The sequence below is a fragment of the Bidens hawaiensis genome, unplaced genomic scaffold (genome assembly GCF_021521415.1).
Source record: "Bidens hawaiensis isolate Kalapana, Puna unplaced genomic scaffold, B.hawaiensis_p1.1 tig00006390_1, whole genome shotgun sequence".
NCBI classification, from domain to species: domain Eukaryota; kingdom Viridiplantae; phylum Streptophyta; class Magnoliopsida; order Asterales; family Asteraceae; genus Bidens; species Bidens hawaiensis.
This window is the reverse complement of record NW_027491431.1, coordinates 835,754-861,587: the sequence shown is the minus strand read 5'-3', so window position 1 is coordinate 861,587 and position 25,834 is coordinate 835,754. Positions and strand designations below refer to the sequence as shown.

Genomic DNA, 25,834 nt, shown 5'->3' with positions numbered 1-25,834 from the left:
GGTTTTTTCTTTTAATCTGTCTGGTTTGCGTTCAATAATCTTTTTTTTTTGTTTGACAGCGCGCGGCTGTGTTCCATATTTGCTGCTACTTGGTAGTACTCATGTCAAGGTAATGCCTTTATCTGTTATGTTTTTGAACTTCTTTGTTTTTAATGACGTGTGACCCAAATGTAAAACACAATTTGTTTATTAATAAGTTATTAATGTTCAAAGAATTGTTCTGTTAATTATTTGCTTCCTATGTTGATCTACTGAGTATATGAGTATGAAAATGATAATATTTTTATTTTTGAGTTAAGACCTCAAATCTTATAATTTTTTCAAAATGGCAGTTTAATACTTTATAATACAAAGGGTAAAATTGTCATTTTGAAAGGATGAACAGAAGTTTTAACAAAAGTTACTGTTAACACCCTTAAATATTTAATATTTTGTTTTAACTGTTGCTTATCTTTATCTAGTCATTCAAGTTAACATAACAAGCTATAAAAAGGATGCGTCTCAAATTCAGAAACCTAATTAAAAGTCAACCCAAATGAAAACCCACACTATGATCCTTGAATGCATATACATAAAATTAATCTTTCAAGGCCTGCAAAGAGGTCATTTCAGTTTGTAGAAGAAGGAAATGGGCTAAAGAAGCACATATCATAAACTTCACGGTTTTTTTTTATTTTATGTATGCAGGTACAAGTAATGCTCAACAATACCCCAAGCTCCATGAGTATGCTTCTTTTTGTGGTGGCTACAAACATCAAATAACTTGAGCACTCTTAAGGTCGGCTTATTTATGTTTTATAAGTCGTAAAATTATCATTTTTAAATAAAAAGGGTAAAATTGTAAAATTGTCATTTTGATTAGTTAATTGAATTTAAAATGGTAATGTTAAGACTTAAGATCCTAAAACTCAAACAAGTTGTCGTACTGATCATGCGGGTTTAGTTGAGGGTGTACGATGGTTAGTAGATCGACTTTTAATTTTAGTTAATCTATATTCTTTTTACATCAAAATATTATATTGAGTCATTTTGGTTAATTTGAAAAGCGCCCAAGGTGCTCAGTTATGATTATGGGACGTTTAGTTTACAAGAGAAATCAGTGATATCTATATATGTATTATGTAAGCAGCACTTTAAGATAAGGAAGCGATTAAAGAATTAGACCACTAAGTTTATTACTTTGAAGTAAACTGTTTTGTTACGTTTATTAATTAACACGATATTTTGAGATTTCAATGACCTGTTTTTGAAGTTTTTTAGTGGCATGCCTTTCCGAGCTACTAGCCTACTACTATCTGCAACTGCGATAAAATACCATCGAAGCATCTTTCGTTGTTTGTCCTTACTGCTTCGGGTAACTGTGAATAATACCACAAATGAAACTGTTTGTGGCTGAATTTACATCCAACTGAATCTTTTCATGGTGACACCAAAGATATTAGCAACTATCCTGTGAAAGAAGGATGTTCTTCCCATTTACCAGATCTTACATCCAACAGGTAACAATAAATGTAACATTTACTATGTTTGTTATCATAAAATTTTTGTTTAATATTATTTCACTATCTTTCGTTAAAGATATAATAATTGTATTTAGGGACTCATGGTTACGCATTGTATCCACAGGATTTACCTATTAGATCTTTATGAAGATGGCTTGGTATTGCCGAATTGTGTGGTATTTACGAAGAACACTCTGATGGTACGCTGAAACGTACCAGCATATTCCAGCTCCAGTTTTAGAACCCCCGTTCAGGGAAGACAGTTCATCAATATCCGAGTGCAGTGGAAGCTCAAAACCCGATCTCCATGGTTAGTTTATATAAGATAAATCTATGTGAGTCGTAACCTTATAAAGTAGGTTGTGTGTAATGCTCTCACTAAGAATGGGTCATAAAGTATTATTAACGGGGTTATGCCACTGTATGTCGAAACTGTGTTTTTTCTTAGGAACGGGTCACAAGGTTTAACATATTAAAAATTAACCAGGAAACGGGTTAATATTTTTTAATATTAGTGGGTGGTTAGTTAATGGTCAAAATTACCTCGATAAAAGGTTAGAAATTTGGTATTATTAGCGGGTGACGGGGAATAATATTATTCACTGATGACGAGTTACATTATCCCGGTACTGTGTAAAGGTTTGCTATTATAAACGGGTCACGCGTCGAAATCATGTTTTTCAAGAACGTGTCAAAATTATCCCGTTAATTGATCTAATTTAGTTAGTTTCCCCTGCTGCCTGCTTAAATAATTCGAAAATGACCTCTTTATCCTTGACGGCATGTGTCACTTTCTTAAGCTTTACTCTACACATCTTTGAATTTGGATTTAAATCTTTACTGAAATTTCAAGCTCCATATATTAAAATGTCATCTTGTGCAGTTTTGATGCTTTATGGAAAGGGAGCATGAATCTATCATCTAAAGCTTTGGCCTGTGAGGAGGGCAGGTGGTACCGAACTAATGACATCAATTTTGAGGATATGAACTCTTGATAAACGTAACCCAACATTTTTTTATGTTTAGTTTAATTGTATTCTTTCTTTTTAACTGTATATAAAAGAAGACGGCTTTGTAACGGAGCGTTTAGTCAAGTGGTATCAAGGCATTTCGGTTATTGTCAAGTTGGAATATCATCACCCTTTATTAACTAAAACTTACAAATAGTAAGCTCCTTTGGCTTTAAAATGCCAAAATTTAACACAAAATGAATTAGAGGTCGGCGTAGATGGCCCTACACTTGACATATTATTACCAAAATGTTATGTAATAACAAGTAATACATTTGAACAAGCCTCAATAGGTTTCATTGGAAAGCGTGGAGTCACAATTAAATTGATCTAGATTTAAATCAATACAAATCAACTAATTTTTATTTATATCGTTGCATACAACCTAAGTCTTCTAAACTTATTACAGCGTTGAAAAGCCGGGAAAAGCTGGGTCGATCAAAGAAAGAAAATGTTATACATTACTGTAGGTTCCGGAACTGGATCCGACAACGAACGGCTTTGTTCTTGATAAGTGTGCTCGAGACGGGTGCGGTGAAACAAATGGCCGAACATAAATAATATAACGAGAAAATAAAGGAACGATCTCGTAACCGGTACAAATGATTCATAAAATTAAACGAACCGATCCCACCCAAGGTGAGCTCCCCTTGGGTGGTTGTTTACACCGTCAAAACACACACACATATGATAACATGTGACATATATATAGCAAAATAAAAACATAATCTAGAAGCTTTCCTGTTGAAGTTAAACGCGTGTTGAAGCTCTCGTCTCGTGCCCGGATTTCTTGCCGACATTAATTATTAACTTGACCGTAAATATATAACGGGTTTCGTACTTTGATATCGCAAGTCACATTTTTGGCCTTATAATTACATTAAAACACATGGCCACCGAATGGGTATAAAACTAGAGTTGGTTACTGTTTCTTGTAATACCAGTATCTTTATCTTGACTTGCTTTATACTCATTCATGTTACTGAATAAATGTGGTCACAATCCCGTGAAGACATTCCCGTCCACCGGACGGGTAAAATACTAGTTTATATAGAATGTAGAGGGGGGGCGAAGATACTTAAAAACTTACAACTGTTTATGTAATGATACCATAGATGTGATTAGAGACTACACTAGCTCCACAAGTTGATAAGAAGACAGGCATCCCTGCTAAAGTTCATACTGATATTCAACCATCCAGCTGGTATTTGCTTCTAGAGTAGCGATTCGGTGAAGAACGATAACTCTCGGTATGCTTTCCAAAAACCGAAGGCTCAAACCATACCTTATAAATAAGTAAGCCCAAGATTTCTTTTTCCGCTTCTTGTATCTCACCATCTTCGTATTTTAATTTGATAATTTTAAAATATAGATTCAATCGTATCTTATCTCAAAATATAATTTTATAATCCTAAATCTTTATTACTAACTTAGTATTTAATATCATTTGTTATTAAAAAAAAGTTACCACCGAGTGTAAATATATATGCACGTGTCAATAAAATGCATGATAATACACAAAATATACACATCTACCAGTCAAAATCGTTAACTAAAAATAATCAAACCTGAATTTCAGTACGATCGTGTATCAACTGATTGAATCTCAAATGCATCATCAGAAGATATCGAAGAACAGTTCGTATAAGTCCGATTCATGTTAGAATTTTGTGTTTGACCGACACGTTGGCTTCCTTCCCCTTTCATCTCACGTCGAAAGTCTCTCATGGCTTTGAATCTAAGGTCTTCGGAGTTACCGGTTCCTTCCGGTACGACTTCCGGCACGCAAGTTTTTCCTTCGAGCATATTTACAACCTCAGGCATCGTCGGCCGCATGGATGGAGATCCGTTTGTGCATAGAAGCGCTACTTTCACGACGGTTTCCGCTTCTTCTTTGTTGATCGACTCCAATTGCTCGTCAAAAAGCTCCGAGTATTGTTTACTTGTTTCCAATCGACAAGCCTGTGTAATAGTTTCAATAAACCGAACTGATTAACCGAAAACCGATTGGTTAATTTGGTTGAGGCTATTAACCGAATAACCGTACACACTCCTAGTTATATGATAGGGCAAAAAATGTCATACAAGTTGTATAAATGTATGGTGTATTTGACTGACAAAGAAATAACTAATGTTACCAGATATGGGTCTATGACGTTTTCACCCGATCATATAGCCCATTTATATTATAGTTTATAAGTTGAAAAAGGTTATATGACCTGTATGATGTGATGCTTAAGCAAGTGTATACTTTTTATTGGGTAAACGAACCGACCCGAGCTTGACTCATTGCGAGCTTCGCTTATAAAGCTCGAATTGAGCTTGTGAGTGGTTCTTTTAAGAGCTTGGGCTTGGCTTTTCTATTATTTTTTATTTTTTATTTGCTTTATATACATTTTTAGTTATATTTACGTATATTTGTATTTAAAAGTTTTATACATAATATATATTTAGTTATTTTTATCAAAATATTATATATAATACTATAATATTTTTTTTATTAAATAATAATTACATTGATAATAGGGTTGTTTATGGTCACGAGCCGGCTTGATAAGTGAAGCTCGGACGCGGGCTCATATATCAAGCAAGCTTATTTTGAGGCTCATGCTCGTTTAAGCTTGATTCGAGCTTTTAGAAAACTAATCTCAAGTAGCTCATGAGTGGTTTGGTTTCTTTACACCCCTACATGTACCCGTAGTAGGATCCGTCCAATAATTGATTTTGATACTTAGGGTTACAGATTGACCATGAAAACATGAATCATACCCAATCTAGGAGACAAATGCAATCGTTAGTCGGTTCATAACTGTTGTTGTTTTTCCCGCTAACGATTTCCAATAACACCACTCCGTAGCTGTAAACATCTGCCTTGTCGCTCAAGTAACCCCATAGGGCATATTCTGGTGCCATGTAACCACTACAAAATTCATCGATTAAAAATATTAGCAAATAAAAACATAATAAGGGATGGATCGAATATGAACTATTTACATTGTTCCGGCAACTCGTGTGCTAACGTGAGTCTTATCATCCTCATGTAGTCTTGCCAACCCAAAATCTGAGATTTTTGGATTGAGATCTTTATCAAGTAAGACATTCGTGGCTTTGATGTCGCGGTGAACAATTTTGAGCCTCGATTCATTGTGAAGAAAAGCTAAGCCTTGAGCAATCCCGATACATATCTTGAACCTTGTTGGCCAATCCAACGTTAATTCACTTTTACCTGGATGAGAGAAGTTAAACAGTTGTTCATAAACCAGTGAAACCGATTGAAAGTCGGCATGTTCATGTTGAGGTATTTTTTGCCCATGAGAAAGCCCAACAAATATTAGTCTGCATGGGGTTCTATTATTATTAATAAAAGAAAAGGAAAAAAAATACATATTTGTATTTTTATTAATATGCACAGTAACTTGGTTTGTGGTTTTTATTTTTGGCGCAACGTGGGCTCCAACTCTCCAAGACTTTCTCAAGCAAACAAGTATATTAATTGGTTATGGTGAAGGTTTTTTTGTGGTGTGCATTAGGTTCGGCCGACACAAGAAAAGATAACGGAGAGAATAAGGTTTCTTTTTTGGTGACTGCCTTTTCCTTTGGTAGTCAACACAAAGTGATACGAAGAGAAGAAAATTGGTGGTTTAATTTTTTGGTGTTTTGTGAAGATAAGAGTCGTATCCGAGATTGATTCATTCTCTCGTTGGTGATTCCTCTTACTTGTTTACTCTTTTGTATTTTGTTCTATATACTTGAAGATTGTTTGTACCAAGTATATGATGGTTTGTGTATGCCTCTAGTTTTACCTAGAGAAGACTTTGTATTGCTCATTATTGGTGATAGTGGATTTGAAACGGCTCTAGTAGTCCCGTGGTTTTTACTCTCGCCTTGAGAGGTTTTCCACGCTAGAAAATTTTGCGTCCGGTTTACTTTTAATTTATACCCTATTTGTTTGCATCCTCATTGGTTCATTCGGGCTGGGAAAAAGTTTAGCCAAACGAAGATTAATTCCGCAATTTTTGTTTACCGTTCGTGGCTAGGTGGTCGTTTTTCCCAACAGAGTGGTATCAGAGCTTCGGCTCTTGTTCTTGGGTTAAGACTTGTTTGAACGATTGAAGCTAATACAAGTAGGATGGTGAATTTGAATGGTTCTAATTATCATGTTTGGAAAGGCAAGATGGAAGACCTTCCTTATGTGAAGGATTATTATTTGCCTGTGTTCACTACCGATAAACCTGAAGATAAAACTGTTGAAGAGTGGAATATTTTGCATAGAAAGGTTTGTGGGTATATTCGGCGGTGGGTTGATGATAATGTTTTGAACCATATTAGTGGGGAGACTCATGCTCGTACTCTTTGGACCAAGCTTGAAGAGTTGTATGCTCGGAAGACCGGGAACAATAAGTTGTTCTTGATTAAACAGTTGATAAACTTGAAGTACCGTGATGATACGCATGTTACTGATCATTTGAATGCTTTTCAGGGTGTTATTAATCAGCTTGCAGGTGTGGGTATTAAGTTTGAAGACGAGATACAAGGTTTATGGCTTCTTGGTACGTTACCGGATTTTCATGATTTTTGGAGATGGTTTTCATGAGGAGGTGATTTTCATTCCAAAATTATTGGTCCAGACGGATTTTATTGGAAAACCATCGGGGGTAGTTGGGTAGTGGGACACTTGACAGTTTCTTAGTGGCTTTCGAAAACCATCGGATTTCTTCCCAATGTATCGGCTCCGATAGATTTGAGTGAACTATTTCTGAAATGTTAGATTTTCAAGGACTATTTTCTAAACCATCGGATTTCTTCCCAATGTATCGGCTCCAATAGATTTGAGTGGACTATTTCTGAAATGTTAGATTTTCAAGGACTATTTTGGGAATCTCTCTCTTCTTTTGGATCATTTTCAGAATTTTCCCCAACAAGAATTATGTGGTCCCACAATCCAGCTTCGTTCGTTTTCCGAACTTTCTTACCTCATTTGACCATTTTTAACTCAATTTCTTATCAGCCTAAAAATAATATACACATAGCTGAAATATAAGGTCATGCCGGAAAATACGTCCTTTAAGCATTAACGTACTAAATAACGTATAAAATAAGAATTTAAGCTCTTAATGTTTAAACCTAATTACCTAATTCATATAAGCTCATTTTCATAAAAAAGAATTTTACACAATCCAAATCCTAACCCAATAAGCCTATTTATAAATCTAATTGCTTAAACCAATAAAAAAAAATCTTTTATATAAGACCCGAATTTTTTTTCGTATTCAGCCCAAAAATTAACGGTTCCTAGGGACGACCCTGATCAGCGACACCTCACCGTCTCATCCCCCATTCTTTATTCCTATTTCGTGTTTGAATGGGGGCTTCAGGTTTAGGCTTTGAATGCTTTCAATGTTTGATTCCAATTAACTGTTAGAAGACGACGAACGTCAAGTAGGATTCGAAAATGCAATCAGAATTCAGAAGGGCATATCACGTATGGCGTAGTTGAGTAGGATTAGAAAGTCGAACTTGAAAAGTAGTAGCCAGTGGAAATTCGCATAACTGCATAAGGCTTGTGATGGACATGGACTCCAAATTAGGTATAATAGCTGTGGGCTTGAGCCTGTGAGAAATAATCTTGGGTACTTGGATCAGAATATGAGATTTAGCTTTAGGCTATATATTAGAAAAGAAAGGTGGGCTCTTGGTGGATGCAGGCCCACCCTACACTAGCCTTACATCCCGCCTTTGCCATAAGCCCAACTGAAGAAGTAGGCAGATTGCTCATTAAGAAGGCCCAACAGACTTTGATTTTTATAATTATTCACACTCATAATTCAGAGGGGCACTCCGGAATTGGCCGTCCAAACCACTCCCCGCTCGAACTCGCTTGTCGTTCGCTCAGAAACTACTTGAAAAATGCTCGCTTGTATTTTTGCTTGATTGCAAACGAGCCACTCTACTCGGTTCGGTTTGTAAACGAGCCAAGCAACGAGCAAAGGTCTGCTCGGCTCGGTTCGACTTGAATATTTTTAATTTATTTTATATATAATTATATATGAACAAATATATAAATATATGGACAACACATAAAATGTATACAATTTTTTAAACCCTTTAAAATTTTTCCTATTCCATCAATTTTATAGTTTTCTTAGTTCGATTCAAGTTTTCAGAATACTAAAAGTTTGTTTACATATTTATTATATCTCACCTCAAACTTCTTTTTTTTTTCCCTAAAATTTACCCCTATTATACGTTGGTCTAATTTGTTTAGAAAAAATATGTTATTTACAGCATTCGAACTTGTTTCTTATTGAAAATTTTAAAGTGAAAAAGAAATAAAAATGTTTGAAATCGCTCGATGTTCTATCGAAAAATGCCCAATTTGATTTTGGCTCGTTTCGTTTTTCGCTCTGTTCGAATTTCAATCGTTCAGTTCAGTTCGGTTGTAAATGAGCAAAGCAACGAGCAAGCCTTCGCTCGGTTCGGATCAGCTCATGAAAAATCCTACTCCGGAATCACAAGCTTACAAGTTACAACCACAATTAAAAGGTTGAGTGCTTCTTTCTCTTGGTCAACCTAGGCTGGGATGTCACACAGTTTGTTTTCAAGTGCCACGTGTGCCAATAGACGAAGTATTCAACAAATAAAGCATATACTGTATTGCAACCTTTACCAACGTCGCACACGCTTAGGAGGAAATACATCTCGATGGCCAAAATTGGTTAATCTCAAGAACCGATTTCGGTTCCTAACCGGTTTTGAAGAGAAACATCAGTAGCAGTTGTAACTGATTAGGTTATTAATAGAATCAGTTAACCTACACTTGTTAAAAAACCTTATTGTAGTAACTTAAGAACTAGTAAACAATCAAAAAGTCAATGTTAACGTTAATAACTGTTAAAAAAAAACTAGTTTATAATTGCTGCGTGTCTTAAAAATTCCAAAATGGCCTCTGGCTAACACATGATTATTTTAATAACCAGAACCCAACCCGTTTCTATAGTGTTATGGTTTAGTATCGAGCCCATGAGCCGATTTATCTCCCGTACAATGTAACAATGGAAATCGATCAAGCATTTTACCATTCATCTATAGTAGAATTAATTAATAATCGGTTTCGAGTATGCGATTGAGGTTGGATTGGATTGGATTATTAAGGTGGTGTTTGTTTTTGCTTAAAACATCTGCACGAGGCTTATGTCTGCGGGTGCGCAGACATAAGCTTCTGAAGACTGTTTGTTTGTTTTTTTTTAAATAAGATCTGCAAACTGCTTTTATGGTCTTAAAAAAGAAGTTATTGTTTAACTTTTTCACACATCTTCCCACTTCTTAACATCCTATCAACACCCAATGTCCAACACCACCACCACCCACCGTCCGCCACCACCACCACCAACCACCACTGTCCGCCACCACCACCCACGGTCCGCCACCACCACCGTCCACCACCACCACCACCACCCACCCATCGGCCACAAACCATCGTCCACTACCACCATCCATCGTTCGTCACCACCACCCACCACCACCACCACCTACCATCCGCCACCAACACCGTCCACCCCACCAGCATCACCGTCCATCACCACCACCACCCACCGTCCACCACCAACTATTTTACTAGTTTATAGATGTTAAATGACTTTTATCTACTGTGATATATATGACAGGTAACTAATATTCAGCTTATGGAGATGATACCTGATTTATAAATCTTAAGTTGTGGACATGAAACACGAGTGTTTGTCTTGCAAAAACTAAAAGCACCCAGGTAAAACCGAGGAAAAAATCCGACTGCGTTTGCGTGGCGTTCTGAACAATCAATCCTCCTTTCAAATCCCTTTCTTCTTGTTGTTGTTCCCCAAATAACCAAACCCTAAACCCTTGATTGATGATTATTATTCCACAACGACGTTATGGAAGCCGAATTCCACGACGCACTCGAAGAATCCATTTCTACTTCCACCTCATCACCTTCCGACTCTCAATTCACACAGAATTTGAAGAATACTGAGAAACTGGATGAGGGTCTGAACTCCACCACGGTTAATCGGAGTTCAATTACGAGTATTAGTCACCACGAGTCTGTTACCGTTGACTCGCCAAATCCCACTCCAAATCTTCTTCACATCATAACCCAACTGGCAATTCATGTTATGGGTTTTCAAGCAAAGCTCTTATTAAACTCAGTCAACTTCTCGATTCGGCTAATTTATTCTTCCTATATGCTATTCAACAACCCGTATAATATTATAAGACTTGGCAGCTCATGGCTTCCAAATCATGACCCTGCATTGAAGTTATGTGCTCGAATCGGGTGGGCGTTGTTGTGGGTAGCTTACTGTGGGTTTGTTTTACTTTCTTTGTTAGTTTCGGCTTTGGTTATTAGCGGTGTGATTGTTAAACGGGTAGTTGACGAACCGGTGCAGATAACCGAGCAGTTGGTTTTTGATTATACGAAAGATACGCCTACGGCTTTTGCGCCTGTGATTTCTTGTACAGAGTCCGCTTTGTTGGTGTACAAAAGAAAGAGTAAGATTGGGATTGGGAGGTTTGTTGGAACAAGAGCTGTACCGGTTGGTCATGAACTGAAGGCTACTGTCTCTTTGGTGTTGCCGGAATCCGATTATAATAGAAAGCTTGGGATTTTTCAGGTATCTAATAACGTAACAAGCTTGGTTTTAAAATGCATGTATCAGGATCGCATAACGCGCGCATCACATGATGCGATCCTATGCGTGATGTGATGTCTTATGCGTTGGTTGGTTTTGCCTAAGAGCGAACCAAAATAAGTCTTTGAACCGTTCGGTTTTTGCAATCGGTTTGGTTTTGATTTTTTTTTGTTTTACCATTTGGGCTTAGAAAGTTTTGAGCCGAAAAAAATGACACCAAACATAGATTTGAGTTTTTCGGTTATGGTTTGGTTTGGTTTGATTGGTTCTTTTGGTTATTGAAAAACCAAAACTGAACCAAGAAATTGGTTAAAAATAAAACGTAAAACAAAGGGTCAGTTTTTGTTCAGTTCGGTTACGCCGGTTATTTCAGTTTTGTGCACAACCTTAATTTGAACAATTTGGACCGTCGATTTAAATGGTAATGAATTTTTAAATCTGATTTAAATGGTTAGCGAAAAGTACAAACTTGAAACGTCAAGTGCTCAGTTGCAAAAAGTTTAAAAAGCGTGCTGAATTTGCGTAGTTGACCAAACCTCAGGTATGATAATGGCACTTAACTCCAAGTTTAAAAAATGGAAATTAAAAAAAAAACAAAATGACCGTTTTACCCTTGACTTAACGGACAAAGTAGACTGGGTTAGAAAAAAAAAACTAAAATGACATGTTTTTGAAACGTTAAGTATATAATTGCAATGAATTCAAAAACGGTACTAGAGTTGCGTGATTTGATCCTTGATTTCATTCACTTTGAAGTCTTGAACTCATTGTTAATCAACTAATTATTGTTGAAGGTAAGGGTTGACTTTCTTTCAAGTGATAATACACTCCTTACAACTTCAAGAAGGCCATCTATGTTGCGATTCAAAAGCGACCCGATTCGGCTTCTTTCAACTTTTCTCAAATTACCTTCTCTTCTCACCGGCTATCCATCAGAAACACAAACATTGCGCATAAATATCAATGGGTATACTGAAAAAGCTATCCCGTTGTCATGCTTACGTGTTGCCATTGAACAACGAGCCGAATTTGCAAAAGGGGCCGGCGTTCCTGAAATATACTCGGCATTTATAAAATTGGAGTCTCGGTTTTCGTTCTTGAAGAGGATGTTGTGGTATTGGAAGTGGTTGATATATATGTGGATTAGTATGATGATGTTTGTAATGGAGTTGTTATTCACCATGTTATGTTGTGCGCCCGTTATATTTCCATGGGTACGGCGTGTGGGTGGTTATTCGGTTAATATCGCATCTGACAGTCATAGCAAGCCCCCTGGATGACCATCTTACCATGCTTTCTTCATTAAGGTTAAACATTTCATGTGGTTTTTGTATTTCAGTATCCATATTTTGTTATGCATATATAGTCAAAAGATTTATTTATTTATTTATTTTTTAATTTTTGGTTTATGTAAATTGATTTGTATATTTACTCAATTAGTTTATGTATATTATATTTGATGTAACATATTCATCTTGTAATATCTATATTGGTTTCCAGTATATGTATATATTTTTGTGTGTACATGTATATATATCCACTACAAAGTGGTTTTCCTTAAAAAAAGAAATCAATATCTGAGATCAAAGTGTAAGGAAAAAAAGGTAGTGAAGTAACTTTAAAACGCATTTCCTAACTTTTTTTTTACATATGATATTGGTTTTCGAAGAGAATTAAACTGTGCTCATGTTAAAATTTAAAGGTATATTGGTTTTTAATGGTCTTAATTGTTGCCTTTTAGTCACTGCTGGTCCCAACTAATGAATTGACTACCGATGGTCCCAACTTTTAAAGTATTTGTTCCTAATGGTCCGAGATTAACAGAATCCTAACGCCATCAGGTCGCCGGGAAAACATTTTTGGCCGGAAAATTCAAATTTGTTGCCGGAAAACACCACCTGAAACACCGCAACTACCGCTAATTGACTCACCTCCAACCAACTACCACCACTTGAGCACCATCAAACGATTCCGACAATGATTCTAATGTTTCTGACGACCTCAATAATTGGTGCTTTTACTGGAAAAAGATTCCTAAAGGTCCGATACGAAGTTACCAAGATGTTTTGGACTAAAATGTTGAGTTTTCCGGCCAAAACCGTTTTTCCGGCGACTTGAAACTAAAGACGTTAGGATTCTGTTAGTCACGGACCGTTAAAAACAAATACTTTTAAAAATTGGGATCATTAATATCCAATTCATTAGTTGGGACCAGCAGTGACCAAAAGACAATAGTTGGGATTATTAAAAACCAATATACCAAATTTAAAATGTTTGATTTTATGCTTAGAATGCTCAAAAATACGCTCAACTCCAGTGTCACATGTTACCACCAAATTGCTTTTTAGGCTTCTTAACCATCTCCACTTTGTATTTGGATCTCCCTCTATATATGATTCTCTCAGCGTTACATGCCACACACACGATTCCTTCTTTCCATGTCAACCTTGACCCCGGCTCGTTTCTATATAATTCAACTCTTTGAAACTTTTTACATGCATCGTTCACTTTTATACAAAGTGTGAAACGGAAATGGAATTAAAAATCAAATCAAAAAACAATAATGTGGGAATCAAAATTTATACATGAGATATTACTATGTTGAAAGAGAACGATTCAGGTTAGCTTCGTGTATTTGTGCTAAATCCGAATGGAGAAGGGAAAATCTCGGCATCCAGTTTTTGGAGGAAAGACGAACTCTCGAGTCTTGGCAATCTCACGTACAGGCTTATCGGTGTATCTTATGGTACCTTACGCCCAAGCCCCAGCTATGGCTCGCCTCCTAGTATCGGTATGAGTATGTAGGCCCATAAGCCTGCGGGTATTGGTTAGACACATAGCCTGGCCGGGCTGGGTTCATTGATGCTCCTGAGATTGGGCTTCACCAACAAAAAGTATTTTAGATTATTTAAATGTTTAATGAAACGGAGAAATGTAACTCTAGTTTAATGATATGCTGTATCTTGCAAGTTGCAAATGAGGCGTTAAGTAAAATGGCTGACCAATGGCAAAACGAAACTGACAACACGAATAGAGCATAGAGCTATATATGCGTACGTCATGATGAATCTATCACGAGAGAATGCATTAATAATATACTAGATACTAGAAAATTAGACATTTTTCTACAACAAATTTCCTAAACCACTTTCTAACGATTTAAAAAAAAATTCGTGAGAAAAATACATGCTTGAAAACGTTTTCAACCCATTTTCCAACAACTATTCTTACAAAATTCCTACAAAGTTATGTTGTTGCAAACTTCCTACAAGTTTCCTACAAAAACTATTTTCGGATTTGGAACAATATTTCAACAAAGTTTTTCCAATAAACTATGTTCTGATTTGCAACAATATTTCAACAAAGTTTTTCCAACGAATAATACGTCCATTTTCTTAATGAACATCACAAACAAGAAAACCGCACTCGTTTAATTGTCCGTGCTTGATCGGTTCATTTACAAACCCATATTTAATTACTTAGTGTGTCAAGTATAGCACATAGTTTGTATTTAAGTTTCCAATTCAGTGATTGACTAATTATGGCTCTTAGTCTTGGACTTCAATTTTATGTTGTTTTCTTGAGTTCCTTTGTTGTTTGCAAATTAAGTTGAATAGTTTATCACTTTGTTCGTTAACAAAACACCCAAGGCATGTGGCATAAACGTATCAAATGTGGATTATTTTGTATTTTTAGGTTACAGAGAAACCATTTGTATTTCTAGGTGGCTTTTCTTAATTGTTTGTAAAAGCAGGTAACTTTTAACAATGGGCTGCGAGCTTTAAGTAGGAAAAGTAAAGTTGAAATTGGGGGGTTGCCCGGGGGGGGGGGGGGGGGGGGTTCTTATCAGGAATCTAAGAAAACTCTTAAGAAAAGCCACCTAGAAATACAATTGGTTTCTAGGTGGCTTTTCTTAACATCGAATGGAGAGTTAGCGTGCTTTGATGTATACACATGCGGTTAAGAGTTCGAGTTCAAATCTAATGAAATATACACATGCAAATTTAGAAATAAGTGTAGAGCTTGTATGTGAGTTGTTAAAAACAGCTTGAATGAGTTTATTATGAATCGACAACATATACTTCACATAAACAAAACAATAATAAATCATATCATATATTAATAATAATAAGAACATCCAAAAAGAATGGCAATCTCAAAATTACATAAGCAAATCCACTTTTTATAAAAACAAAAAAAGTGGTGTAAATATAGACGTTATGTAAACATATCTTACAATCTTACATCCTGCTAGCTAGAAGGTTTTATCCGTGAACCTTATAGTATTATACGCCCATGCACCACCTATGGCACCAACAGTTGGTCCCAAAATGTAGACCCATAGTCCCTTGTACTCATTCCACACAAGCGCTGGTCCTATGCTTCTTGCTGGGTTCATTGACGCACCTGATACAGGTCTGCCATAAAAATATATGTCTCAACTCTCAAAACACAACTTTAATGGGTTGCTAGTTAATTATCTACGTAATAATCGATATTGGACACATGGAATATTGTACCCGGCAAATATGGAGTTAAGTAGAATAGTTGATCCAATGGCGACCCCTGCTAATTGTCCCATCTAGATCAAAAATTACATTAATTAGTAATGTTTGAAAATTATCATTAAAAATAAGAAATTTTGAAAAAACTGTACTCACGGCTCGATCATCTGTGGCGACCGCACTAATGACAAACATGAGGTAGAATGTGATGATAATTTCCATAACCAAGGATTGAAAGCTAGACCCGGGAGGAATATTTCCAATAAAAAGATCATCGGTGTCATCAAATATTAATCGTAGAGTTCCACTCGCTACTATTGATGCAAGGATTTGAGCTATCATGTATCCAGGTACCTAAACAAACACAAACATTAATAATTAATAAATCATTAAAGATCAAGATATGCTATTAGACAACCAAGTTGTTTTCAACAGCTGAATTATCATAAATGCGTAGGAAAGGGTTGTTAATTAGCAAAATTTTACAGACAGATTGATTTTTTGTTAGAACTCGGAAGAACTGTCCCATTAAACTTTTTCCGACAAAGGTTCTGACAAATGAGAATCATCGAAAGCATCGACTCATTTCCAAAACATCCCGTTTTCTTTGTATTTCAAACATATGTCCAACACATCTTGTTTGTAAAATTAGGGCATTGAGGGTTTAGTTTTGTCGTAAATTATCGCTAAATTAGGGTTTTATGTCGTGTTGTAATTGATTAATGTCAAGGGAGGCTTTGAAGGTGGGAAATGTGGGTGTTCGGCTGGGGCATGTTTTTTTCGAGTGTACACAATTTAAAAAAAAATCCAAATATTACATATATATTTTTTTAGAATACCCGAAAAACTCATTATAATACATGATTTTGTTCATTGCTATTTTTAATGCTGTAACTTTAATCGTTGTTTAAAAATAATTAGTTTACATTATTAGTACATTAAGGCTTAAGAACATATTTTTTTCCGGCTCGGCCAGGACACGTGAATTCTCAGAGAGGCCACTTATAAATGTATTATGCTGGGAACCTTGTTGTGATATTATAGTTGAAATACATATATCTAAATTAAATGAACGTCAAACAGATGATCAAAGTAATCACCTCTTTCCAAGGGAACCTTCTGAAAGTGGCCAAAGCAATGGTGACAGCAGGGTTCATATGTGCACCCGAGACATGCCCAACGGTGTACACCATCACCATCACTGCCGCTCCCCATACTACCGCGATTCCAGGGTGACCCACCACATTGTTCTTGTCAATGTTCACCATGATCGCCCCACATCCTGCAAATACCAAGAAGTACGTAGCGAAAAACTCCGCTAACAACTGCCCAAAATATCAATCATGAAATGGTGTCAGTACGATTGTTACAATGATTTAAAGTTGGATTATGGAATAAAAGAAAGAACCTTCTGGGAGAAATGAATATTAGAGAATATTATAGAATATAATGTTAGCGTATTGTGAAGACTAATCATCAAAGAGAAAGAAGGTGGTGTGGTATCTTTAGTGTCATCTTTTGGTATGTCTACATGGTGTTCATGATCAATATTAATGGCAGCTCCATCTCTCTCCACCATGGCCATTGCACCTCAGAGGTTACTCTATGTGTGTGTGAGAGAGAGGGGGGCTGAAAATAGAGATGGATTTTGGGGAAGAAGAAAACAGTTTATTTATACGAGTGTCAAATGAACAGTGGTTCTTCCCGAATGATGTATGAATTAGCTGTGCTATTAAAAATAGAAATAAAATAAAGGTGAGGATGAGAGCTAGAGGTAAAATGAGAGGAGGTGCCGACTGACAGGTGGATCGAGTAAGTTTTGATTTTCCAAACATATCGAACATGGTGTTGAGCCCTTCCTATTCTATATTTCTATCATTCATTACTTAGAGTAATTTATTACTAAAATTGTAATTTATTCTAGTATTTTCACAAGCAAGAGTAAGCTTCAAAAATTTTGAAAACGAAGTCAAAGTTAAAAGAAATATATGTGGTGAAACTTGAAAGGGTTAACTGCAAACAGTATATAAACTAGCTAGTATCCAGTTTCAAATTAATAGACATTAATGTTATGTACACTAACGATTAATACAAGATCATGATTAACTAAATACGTCTAAGAATCATATAAAGTTACGAACCTATTATTATACATAAGTCGGTTATATCACCTTGTAACAATATACATACTCTCTTTCTCTCTCACATTTTAACTTATCATCACTTATAAGAGAATTATTGGATTCTTAAATTAGTTATATTACTCATATATTAATGTTTAAAGAAGTCCATTATTATCATATCATGTATTCTCATTACGTTTTTTATATTGTTAATAGAGTTGTGTCTTTAGTTAGAATAGACTTATGCATGATAAAAGCTAAAAATAATAAAACTTGTCTCGTCTTTTATTTTATATATTGAAACTGATATATATATTTTATTTGTTATATAGAAGTCGCTAAATTCACATGACTTCTAGTTTACCAAAACCGACCTGCCGGCCGACCACGGGTTTAGACCTATATCTTTGACTTTCTTGGCCTCATGTTGCTCGATAATGTTGAAAAAAAAAAATCCATACATCAACGCTAACGCTTTAAATTAATAGAATTTTAAATAGCTTGTAGTCAACAAGGCCTATTAACTCAGTTGGTTAAAGCGTTGTGCTAATAACGCGATGGTCGCAGGTTCGAGACCTGCATGGGCCATTTTTTTTCTTTTTGGTATTTCTATACCTTCGTGTTGTTTATACATGGAGTTCCAGCTTCATTTGAACAAATCTCTAATTTCTAGTGGAATTATCATACACATTTCGCATGGCTCCTACACCGAACACAAAACATAGATTATGACATATATCAAGAACGAATCTTTAAATCAAACACAATGATGGAAGTTCAGATGTAGAAACATCATCAAATCTTAATCTTAAATGTTTATAAACAAAACCTTTAAAATCTCTCTGGTTGTTTCCTACATTCTCTCAAGTTGCCAGATTGTTTTATTTGTAAATGAATGTTTCTTATGCATTTGACTCGAATTCACATGTATGGGTCTCACCAAACCCAAATAGCCCTTAAACGGGTTATAACATTTCATTAAATTAAAAATTAAATTCACCAAATATTTGATATGAAAATCTTATAAAATAGGGATGTACTAAAAATTAAGATCCATTTTTAAAAAAATATATATATTATTTATAATTAAGAAACTCACTTATTTATGAAACTCTTTCATTATCAAACTCTAAACTCTAAGTATATTATTAATTTTCTTACAATAAATAAAATTCAAATTTAAAAAAATATATAAACATTAGAAATGAATAATGTAAAGTAACCCTGTAATATGAGGGATAAAAACTAGTTAAGATATAAGCAACTAAATTTACTCATTACTACAAGTAATGTCACATTGATTCGCCTATTACCCCACACCGATCAACATTTAAAGATTTTCTATCGTTTTACTTTCTAAAAGGAAGAACATGACCTTAGATTCTTGTTTGAATCACCTAATCCCACCCAAGTTAAAATTCTTCCACATTTTTATATAATATAACATCCATTATATATTGATATCCATATTTAGTGCTTCAACATGTAGTTAATAAAAATGGATATTATATATTATATATTTGGAAACTTTCTTGTGGAGTGGCACTTGTACCCTGCGCTTTTAATAGTTGTATCACTTCATTTGTGTGTCTTATTGACAGGTGTTTGCTACGTGGCTATTATACCAACTTCAGCCGCCCACAATTTCACACTCATCTGATCATATCTCATGTCACATATTTGTTTTGTAAAAGATGTCATATACTTTGAATGGTATTTTCCTCTGGTTTCTCTGATCTGGATTTCACCGTTTGCTTTTCCATAGTGTTTACATCACCTGTCGTCCTTCTTGCCGGGACTCTTGGTGGCGGTGGTGTGGTGTTGGCCGACGGCGGTGACGGTTAGGTACGATAAAGACGTCCAAATCGAACATCCATTCACCGTCAAAATTCTTGAAAAAGCCCAGATTCGGAAACTTAATATGTCCGGTAAGGTATGTTGTTCTTCATCTAGGTCTGTTTATATATTACAATTACAAACTTTCTTTTTTATGCAATCTTAATTGTACAATATGCTTTCAATGGTGTATCTTAATTACTTTGTATTCCTAAGAGGCAAGAAACCCATAGTTTTGGTTTCGAATTAGGTCACATTGTTGGTGTTGTAGTCGAGCTCATAGGTGTGCTGTTGTAAAACTAAGTTTAATTGTTATTTTCTCCCAGTTTCCTTTAATTGAGGGTTTATACTTTATGTATGCTCGACAGTCAACCCACCATGAAAACGTCTTTTACACATTTCCACCAAGACATATAAACAAGATATAAGTTGCAGATGCTTTGGCACTAGAATTTCTCAAAAGCAAAAGATATGATTACTCGGTTTCAGCAATGAAGACCGCATCGACTCACTTACCAGAGGGTATCTTTACGTGATTGTGATTGTTTCACACATTTGAAACTTTGTTTTATTTATTTTTATATAATAAAGATAGGGAGTTTAGCTGAATCTTTACTGTGTGTTTATTGTAGGAAGGCGTCAAAAGGTTTTGGTTCAACTGCCTATTGTAAGTGCTAAGTTTCAGTCAACGTTATGGCTTTTAATCTGTGTAACAATCTACTATCTTAATACTGTCTTAGTTTTATCTTATATGCTTTTGTTTATGTATTTCTTTATTCATTACTTTCAGAACGTAATGACAAAAGGATCACTGAAGGTAGAAAATAGTTAGCTGTTTAAAGGTTTTGCTCCAGCTCTTCGAACCACCAGGTATATATCACATCCAAAATTTATACAACAAATCCATTTAGTGAAGAGGAGAAACATTCCAAGGATCCATCAGTCATCGATATACAAATATAGTTTTTTTTTAGTAAATTTTTTAATTGACTAAAAAAGAGTCAAATGAGTAAATTCTTTATTTTTGGCCGGTATGGGTTAAATAAGCTCTTAAATTTGGCTGGAACGGGTCAAACGTTTCAACCAAGTAAATTCTTTATTTCGGCTGTAAAGGTTTAAATGAGTAAAATGACTTAGAAACGGGCCAAACAGTTTCCATGAGTAAATCCTTTGATTTATGCTGAAACGGGTTGGGTCAGATGGGTCGAACGAGTAAGTTCTATACTAAATTTTGGCTGAATCAGGTCAAAAATATTGGCTGAATTGGGTCAAATGTTTTGGTTCTACCTAAAATGGGAGCCAAGTCTTTGATTTTCTAAGACTGTTCAGAAAAGTGAAATGAGTGAACTTCACAATTTTGGATAGAATGAGTCATGTGGGTAAAATGAATATATATATATTTTTTTTAATTGGCTGAATGGCTCAAATAAGTAAATTCTTTAATTTTGGCTAAAACTCTTCACTTCAACTCAAATGGGCCACATAAGTATATTCTTTCATCTTCTCAGTAACGGATTACAAGTAAATTTTTTACTTCAACTCAAACGGGTCAAATGTGTAAATTCTTCATTTTTTGTTTAAACGGGTGAAGCAAGTAAGAAACAGTAGAGCAGGTTATATCAGTAAGTTTTTTTAATTTAGACTGAAACGGGTCCAATCAAATAGGTCAAATGAGCAACTTCTATATTTTTTGGCTGAAACGATTTGCTGAAACGGATCACATGTAAACACTCTCCAAGGCTTACATAGCTATCATACTTGATGCATTGTCTTAATCTGCAAGGTCAAGAACACAAACAAAAGAAAAGCAAGCCCGGGTTATCACAAACAAACTCTTTGGTAACAGCAGCGGCTAACTGATGAGGCTTTAGCGTTTGTATGTGATGTAAACAATTAACTTCCTATTAAGTTAACATCCTTATTATGCAAATGTGGTTCAACCTGCAGCCAATATACATAAAACCCCAACCAAGTTTATGCATGTTTTCAAAAGAAAGTAAGAAAACAAATAGCTAACACATGAAAACCTAAAAACTTTATGCCTGCCACAAAGCACAGGATGGGTTCTCCTAGGTGGCAATGGTAGCACTTTTGGATGTTGAGGTTAGGTTCTTTTCTCTCTTCTCAGTTGTTGTGTTTGAGTAGATGGTTAGATTGGTTATGAAAGGTAGAGGTGTACAAGTCGGTTAATGAATGAATTTGTAAGCTTTGTGTTAAAAAGCCTTTTGGTTACCATTGTTGATATATATACAAGTCGGTTGATGTGCGCAAACCAGTTCGGGTTACAAACCGGAGGTTTCTCGGTCAAAATATGGGTTGTTTTTACGGTCTTACACCTCCCGCAACGCGGGGGTGGAAACACTAGTTTTCTGATAATATTAAAATAAAATCATAAAACTTGGGATGCTATACCTTGACTCTTTTATTTACTAAACTATCTTTCAACTTTCTATTTAATTAAGAAAATGAGTTCAGATGAAAATATGTTGCGCCTTGTTAATCTACTGCGTCAAGAGGATCCAATTGGTTGCATCAGATTAGAATCTGTTTTGCCAAAATAACACATGTTGGACCATGATTAATCGATATAACTTTGAAAGCTAAGGCTATTTTGTTAATTATCTTGACTAAAATGACTATTTTGGTGATTTTCTCTTATAGTCCAATACACGTTATTGACCCCTAGCCTAATATGATGATGCCCACCTATACAAACGATCTCAGTGTTTGGTGATCATCTTCAGTTCTTCACCAACACTGCATTGACCTCTAAGCATATTCGTTACCGGTGTTTGTAGCAAGTGGATTTTGTTTATAACTTAGGGATATATGTTTTCAAAGAATTTTGGCACTTGCTGTCACCTTGTTTGTGTACATGAAGACCATCTCATAAAACAACAGAAAAGAAAGTACAAAATTGAAAATGATAAAAACCGGATTCATTCCTTTCTTTTATAATTCCTTGAAACATGAAAGCTATATCTGCCGATTAGAAAACAAAGTTTGTTGGAATTCTATATATGTAGAATATTAATGAATATTTCTTACATATATAGCCAAGTTAATCACACATTCTTTTTATAAAAAAATGTAAATAAATCCATAGATTTAAACAAAGATATACAACTTCATAAATCATTGCTGAGATTTAACCTCGGTCGTCTCACTAAAAGGCTTGCCGGTGAACCTAATAGTGTTGTATGCCCATGCACCGCCTATGGCACCAACTATCGGTCCCAAGATGTAGACCCATAACCCTTTGTACCTGTTCCACACGAGTGCTGGTCCTATGCTTCTTGCCGGGTTCATTGACGCGCTTGATATTGGCCTGCCATCAAAACTTGTATGAGTTCTCTTGTTAGGGTATGTGCCATGCGTAGAGGTACAAAACTAGAAAAATAGTCGAAAAGTGCTTAGCAAAATCTTAAGCCACACCTACCAAACTTAAATTCTTTTAATACATCTAAAACTGAATTGTAGATTGTACCCTGCGAATATGGCGTTAAGTAATACGGTTGATCCAATGGCGACCCCGGCTAGTTGTCCCCTCTAGATTAAGTGAATATGTATATAAAGTTACTATCAAATTCATGAAATGTTGTTAGTAATAAGTAAAAGTGAATAAAAATGTACTGACGGCTCGATCATCTGTGATAACGGCCATGATTACGAACATAAGGTAGAACGTGATAATAATTTCCATCACCAAGGAATCAAGATCGGACCTTGGAGGGACATTCCCAACAAAATGAACATGTGTCCTGTTAAATATTAATCGTAGGGTTTCACTCGCTAATGTTGATGCAAGGATTTGAGCTATCACGTACCCGGGTACCTAAACAGCATAAGTCATCATTCAATATTCAAGAAAGATCTTGACTTAAGTTGAAACATTCAAATGAAATTTTTTTGGTTATTATTATATTATCTATCAAATAATTAAAAATTTTTGTTAGTTATTTTATATCTTTAGTTTGAATATTGTGATAGTTATTAATGTTTATGTATTATTAGTATTAGGTTTTCAGGTTTATTATTATTTGATTAGTTTTATCATTCTTCTTTTCATTTTAATCTTTATGTATTAAGAGATTATTTAAGGCGCAAAAAATACTATTTACCAATGTCGTTTTGTTTTGTCATGTTAAACTCAAAACAAAAATCACCTCTTTCCAAGGTAACCTTCCACATGACGCAAAAGCAATGGTGACAGCAGGGTTTATATGTGCGCCGGAGATATGTCCAATTGTGTAAACCATCACCATCCTCGCGGCTCCCCATACCATCGCGATTCCAGGCAAATCACCCGCCAAACATTTTCAATATCCGCCATGATCGCGCCATAGCCTGCGAATACCAAGAAGTACGTACCAAACAACTCCGCTAGCAACTGCCAAAAATAAGCATGAAATGGTAAGTGAAATCTCTATTAGATAGCTAATATATTATTAGTTTGGGTAGATGGTAATATCATTACTATATTTAGCATATACAATGTGATTATAACTTTTTTAATTATTTTCATTGTATCATTTTTTATTATAATATATAACACGTTACAAGATGTTAATTGGATTTAAATATGGAACAATGGAGTAAAAGAAAGAACCTTTTTGGAAAACTGAAGAGTGATGCCCTCCAGTATGGCCATCACCTCTAAAGACCACTGTTTTTTAGAGAGAGATACTGATTAAATGAAGATGGTTGGTTGTAGGGGAATTAGAATAGAAGTAAAAAACAGAAAACGTATACATAAGCGGAAATGCATATGGTAGAGTATTATAATATTATCTTTGTTTGTTTGTTTATTGTAGTTAACCTAGTCTATGTTGTTCTCAGAGGTGACTTCGAGAACTCAAAACGATTAAACAAAATTAAATTTTAAAAATAGTTATTATTCTATAATTAATGGAAACTTTTATTCAATATACAAAAATAAAGAGTAGTCTATATAAAAATCGTGAGTTGTTACATACGGATTTTGTTTAACAGCTATTATAATTTACAGGATAAAACCATTGACATCCTATCTATATTCTAACCATCTTACCATCTAACAAAGTGGGAATTAAATATGAACTTTAAACCTTCTAAAATACGTATGTTGCATATTTTATGAAAAACTATTGAAATTATATATAAATATTGCAATATAAGTTTATATCCAGTTTGAGATCTTTTAGACATTGTTATGTAACTTTAATATATTTTTATATTACATTATAAAAAGAAAATGTCATTGTAAATACAGTTGTATCTTTTAGAATATACAAATGTATCTTTGAATACAACAAAATAAAACATTTTCATGTCTTTTGTTTTTAATATCAAATTTAGAATATAATTTTTGGTCACCTGATCCCCAAGAACCTCTATTTTGTTGGCTATATAGAAGTCGCTAAAGCCACGTTACTTTAGTTACAAAACGTTATTGTTACCCCAATAAAATATAAAACAAATAATTGCTAGACATTGAGGCCTATTAGCTCAGTTGGTTAGAGCGTCGTGCTAATAACACGAAGGTCGCAGGTCTCGAGACCTGCATGGGCCAATTATATATGTAACCTTTTGCTTTTGTTGTATTTCTATATCTTCCTCTTGTTTATACATGGAGTTCCAGCTCCTCCCTCATAATTTTTCATATCGTGATGAGTCTATGCTACATGAACGGTAATAATTCGAAGAAATTCACCTTCTAATTATCGAAAGCATGGGTTTAAGTTTCGTGTTATCGATATGATAATGGAATTCCTATCTTACCATCATTTGGTGACTTGGTGATGGATCTAGAAACGCGATTTCCGTTGAATGGTCATATAATATTAACAAACCAGAGAACCCATGAAAGGAACTATAGTTAACGAGGGGAGAACAGGTAACAAAACTAAAAAGGATCCAGATAAAAAAAAAACATAAGTTTGTGGTGGGCAATGTTGGAGGTAAATTTTATAAATTAAAAAGAGAGACTTCAAATAATTGAGATAAATCATAGTCTAAAAAGAGAATCCATGTAATTAATGTTTTTAAGGGCATTTACAATGGAGTATTTCATCTTTGAGCGGCACGCCGGCACCAGCCTCTATCTTTAAATTTTTTGAGTATTTCATCTATTTCGTGTTCCTTCACCAGAATCTCCATCTCCAGAATTTGTATCCGTAATACTCTTTTCTATGTTTATATCTTTATACAACC

The 25,834-nt window shown here is 35.0% G+C and overlaps 4 protein-coding genes, 2 non-coding genes and 1 pseudogene across 6 annotated transcripts in view; 3 read left to right on the top strand and 4 right to left on the bottom strand.

The window, feature by feature from the left end:
- LOC143632434 (floral homeotic protein AGAMOUS-like) overlaps nucleotides 1-24,151 on the bottom strand; it is a 96,425-nt gene extending 72,274 nt beyond the window's left edge. Inside the window, exon 1 of the mRNA XM_077100959.1 lies at nucleotides 24,136-24,151. The gene's annotated coding sequence lies outside the window, so the exon portion shown is untranslated. The remainder of the gene's footprint in view (nucleotides 1-24,135) is intronic.
- Nucleotides 4,088-10,079, bottom strand: LOC143632472 (putative LRR receptor-like serine/threonine-protein kinase RFK1). Its single transcript, XM_077100988.1, has 4 exons — nucleotides 10,046-10,079; nucleotides 5,507-5,738; nucleotides 5,282-5,432; nucleotides 4,088-4,474 (listed from the first exon to the last, which is right to left on the bottom strand). The coding sequence occupies exons 1-4, from the start codon at nucleotides 10,077-10,079 to the stop codon at nucleotides 4,088-4,090; spliced, it is 804 nt and encodes a 267-aa protein (XP_076957103.1).
- LOC143632471 (seipin-2-like) lies at nucleotides 10,423-12,458 on the top strand. The gene is made up of 2 exons (XM_077100986.1): nucleotides 10,423-11,160; nucleotides 11,973-12,458. Exons 1-2 carry the CDS (start codon nucleotides 10,423-10,425, stop codon nucleotides 12,456-12,458), a joined length of 1,224 nt encoding a protein of 407 aa, XP_076957101.1.
- LOC143632431 (aquaporin NIP1-1-like) lies at nucleotides 15,434-17,268 on the bottom strand. The gene is made up of 5 exons (XM_077100957.1): nucleotides 17,092-17,268; nucleotides 16,784-17,008; nucleotides 15,840-16,037; nucleotides 15,699-15,760; nucleotides 15,434-15,596 (listed from the first exon to the last, which is right to left on the bottom strand). The coding sequence occupies exons 1-5, from the start codon at nucleotides 17,266-17,268 to the stop codon at nucleotides 15,434-15,436; spliced, it is 825 nt and encodes a 274-aa protein (XP_076957072.1).
- TRNAI-AAU (transfer RNA isoleucine (anticodon AAU)) lies at nucleotides 18,321-18,394 on the top strand. Its single transcript has one exon. It is a non-coding gene; the product is annotated as a tRNA-Ile (tRNA).
- On the bottom strand, nucleotides 22,778-24,293 carry LOC143632470 (aquaporin NIP1-1-like; annotated as a pseudogene).
- Nucleotides 24,294-25,118: 825 nt separating this feature from the next.
- Nucleotides 25,119-25,193, top strand: TRNAI-AAU (transfer RNA isoleucine (anticodon AAU)). Its single transcript has one exon. It is a non-coding gene; the product is annotated as a tRNA-Ile (tRNA).
- Nucleotides 25,194-25,834: the final 641 nt, after the last annotated feature.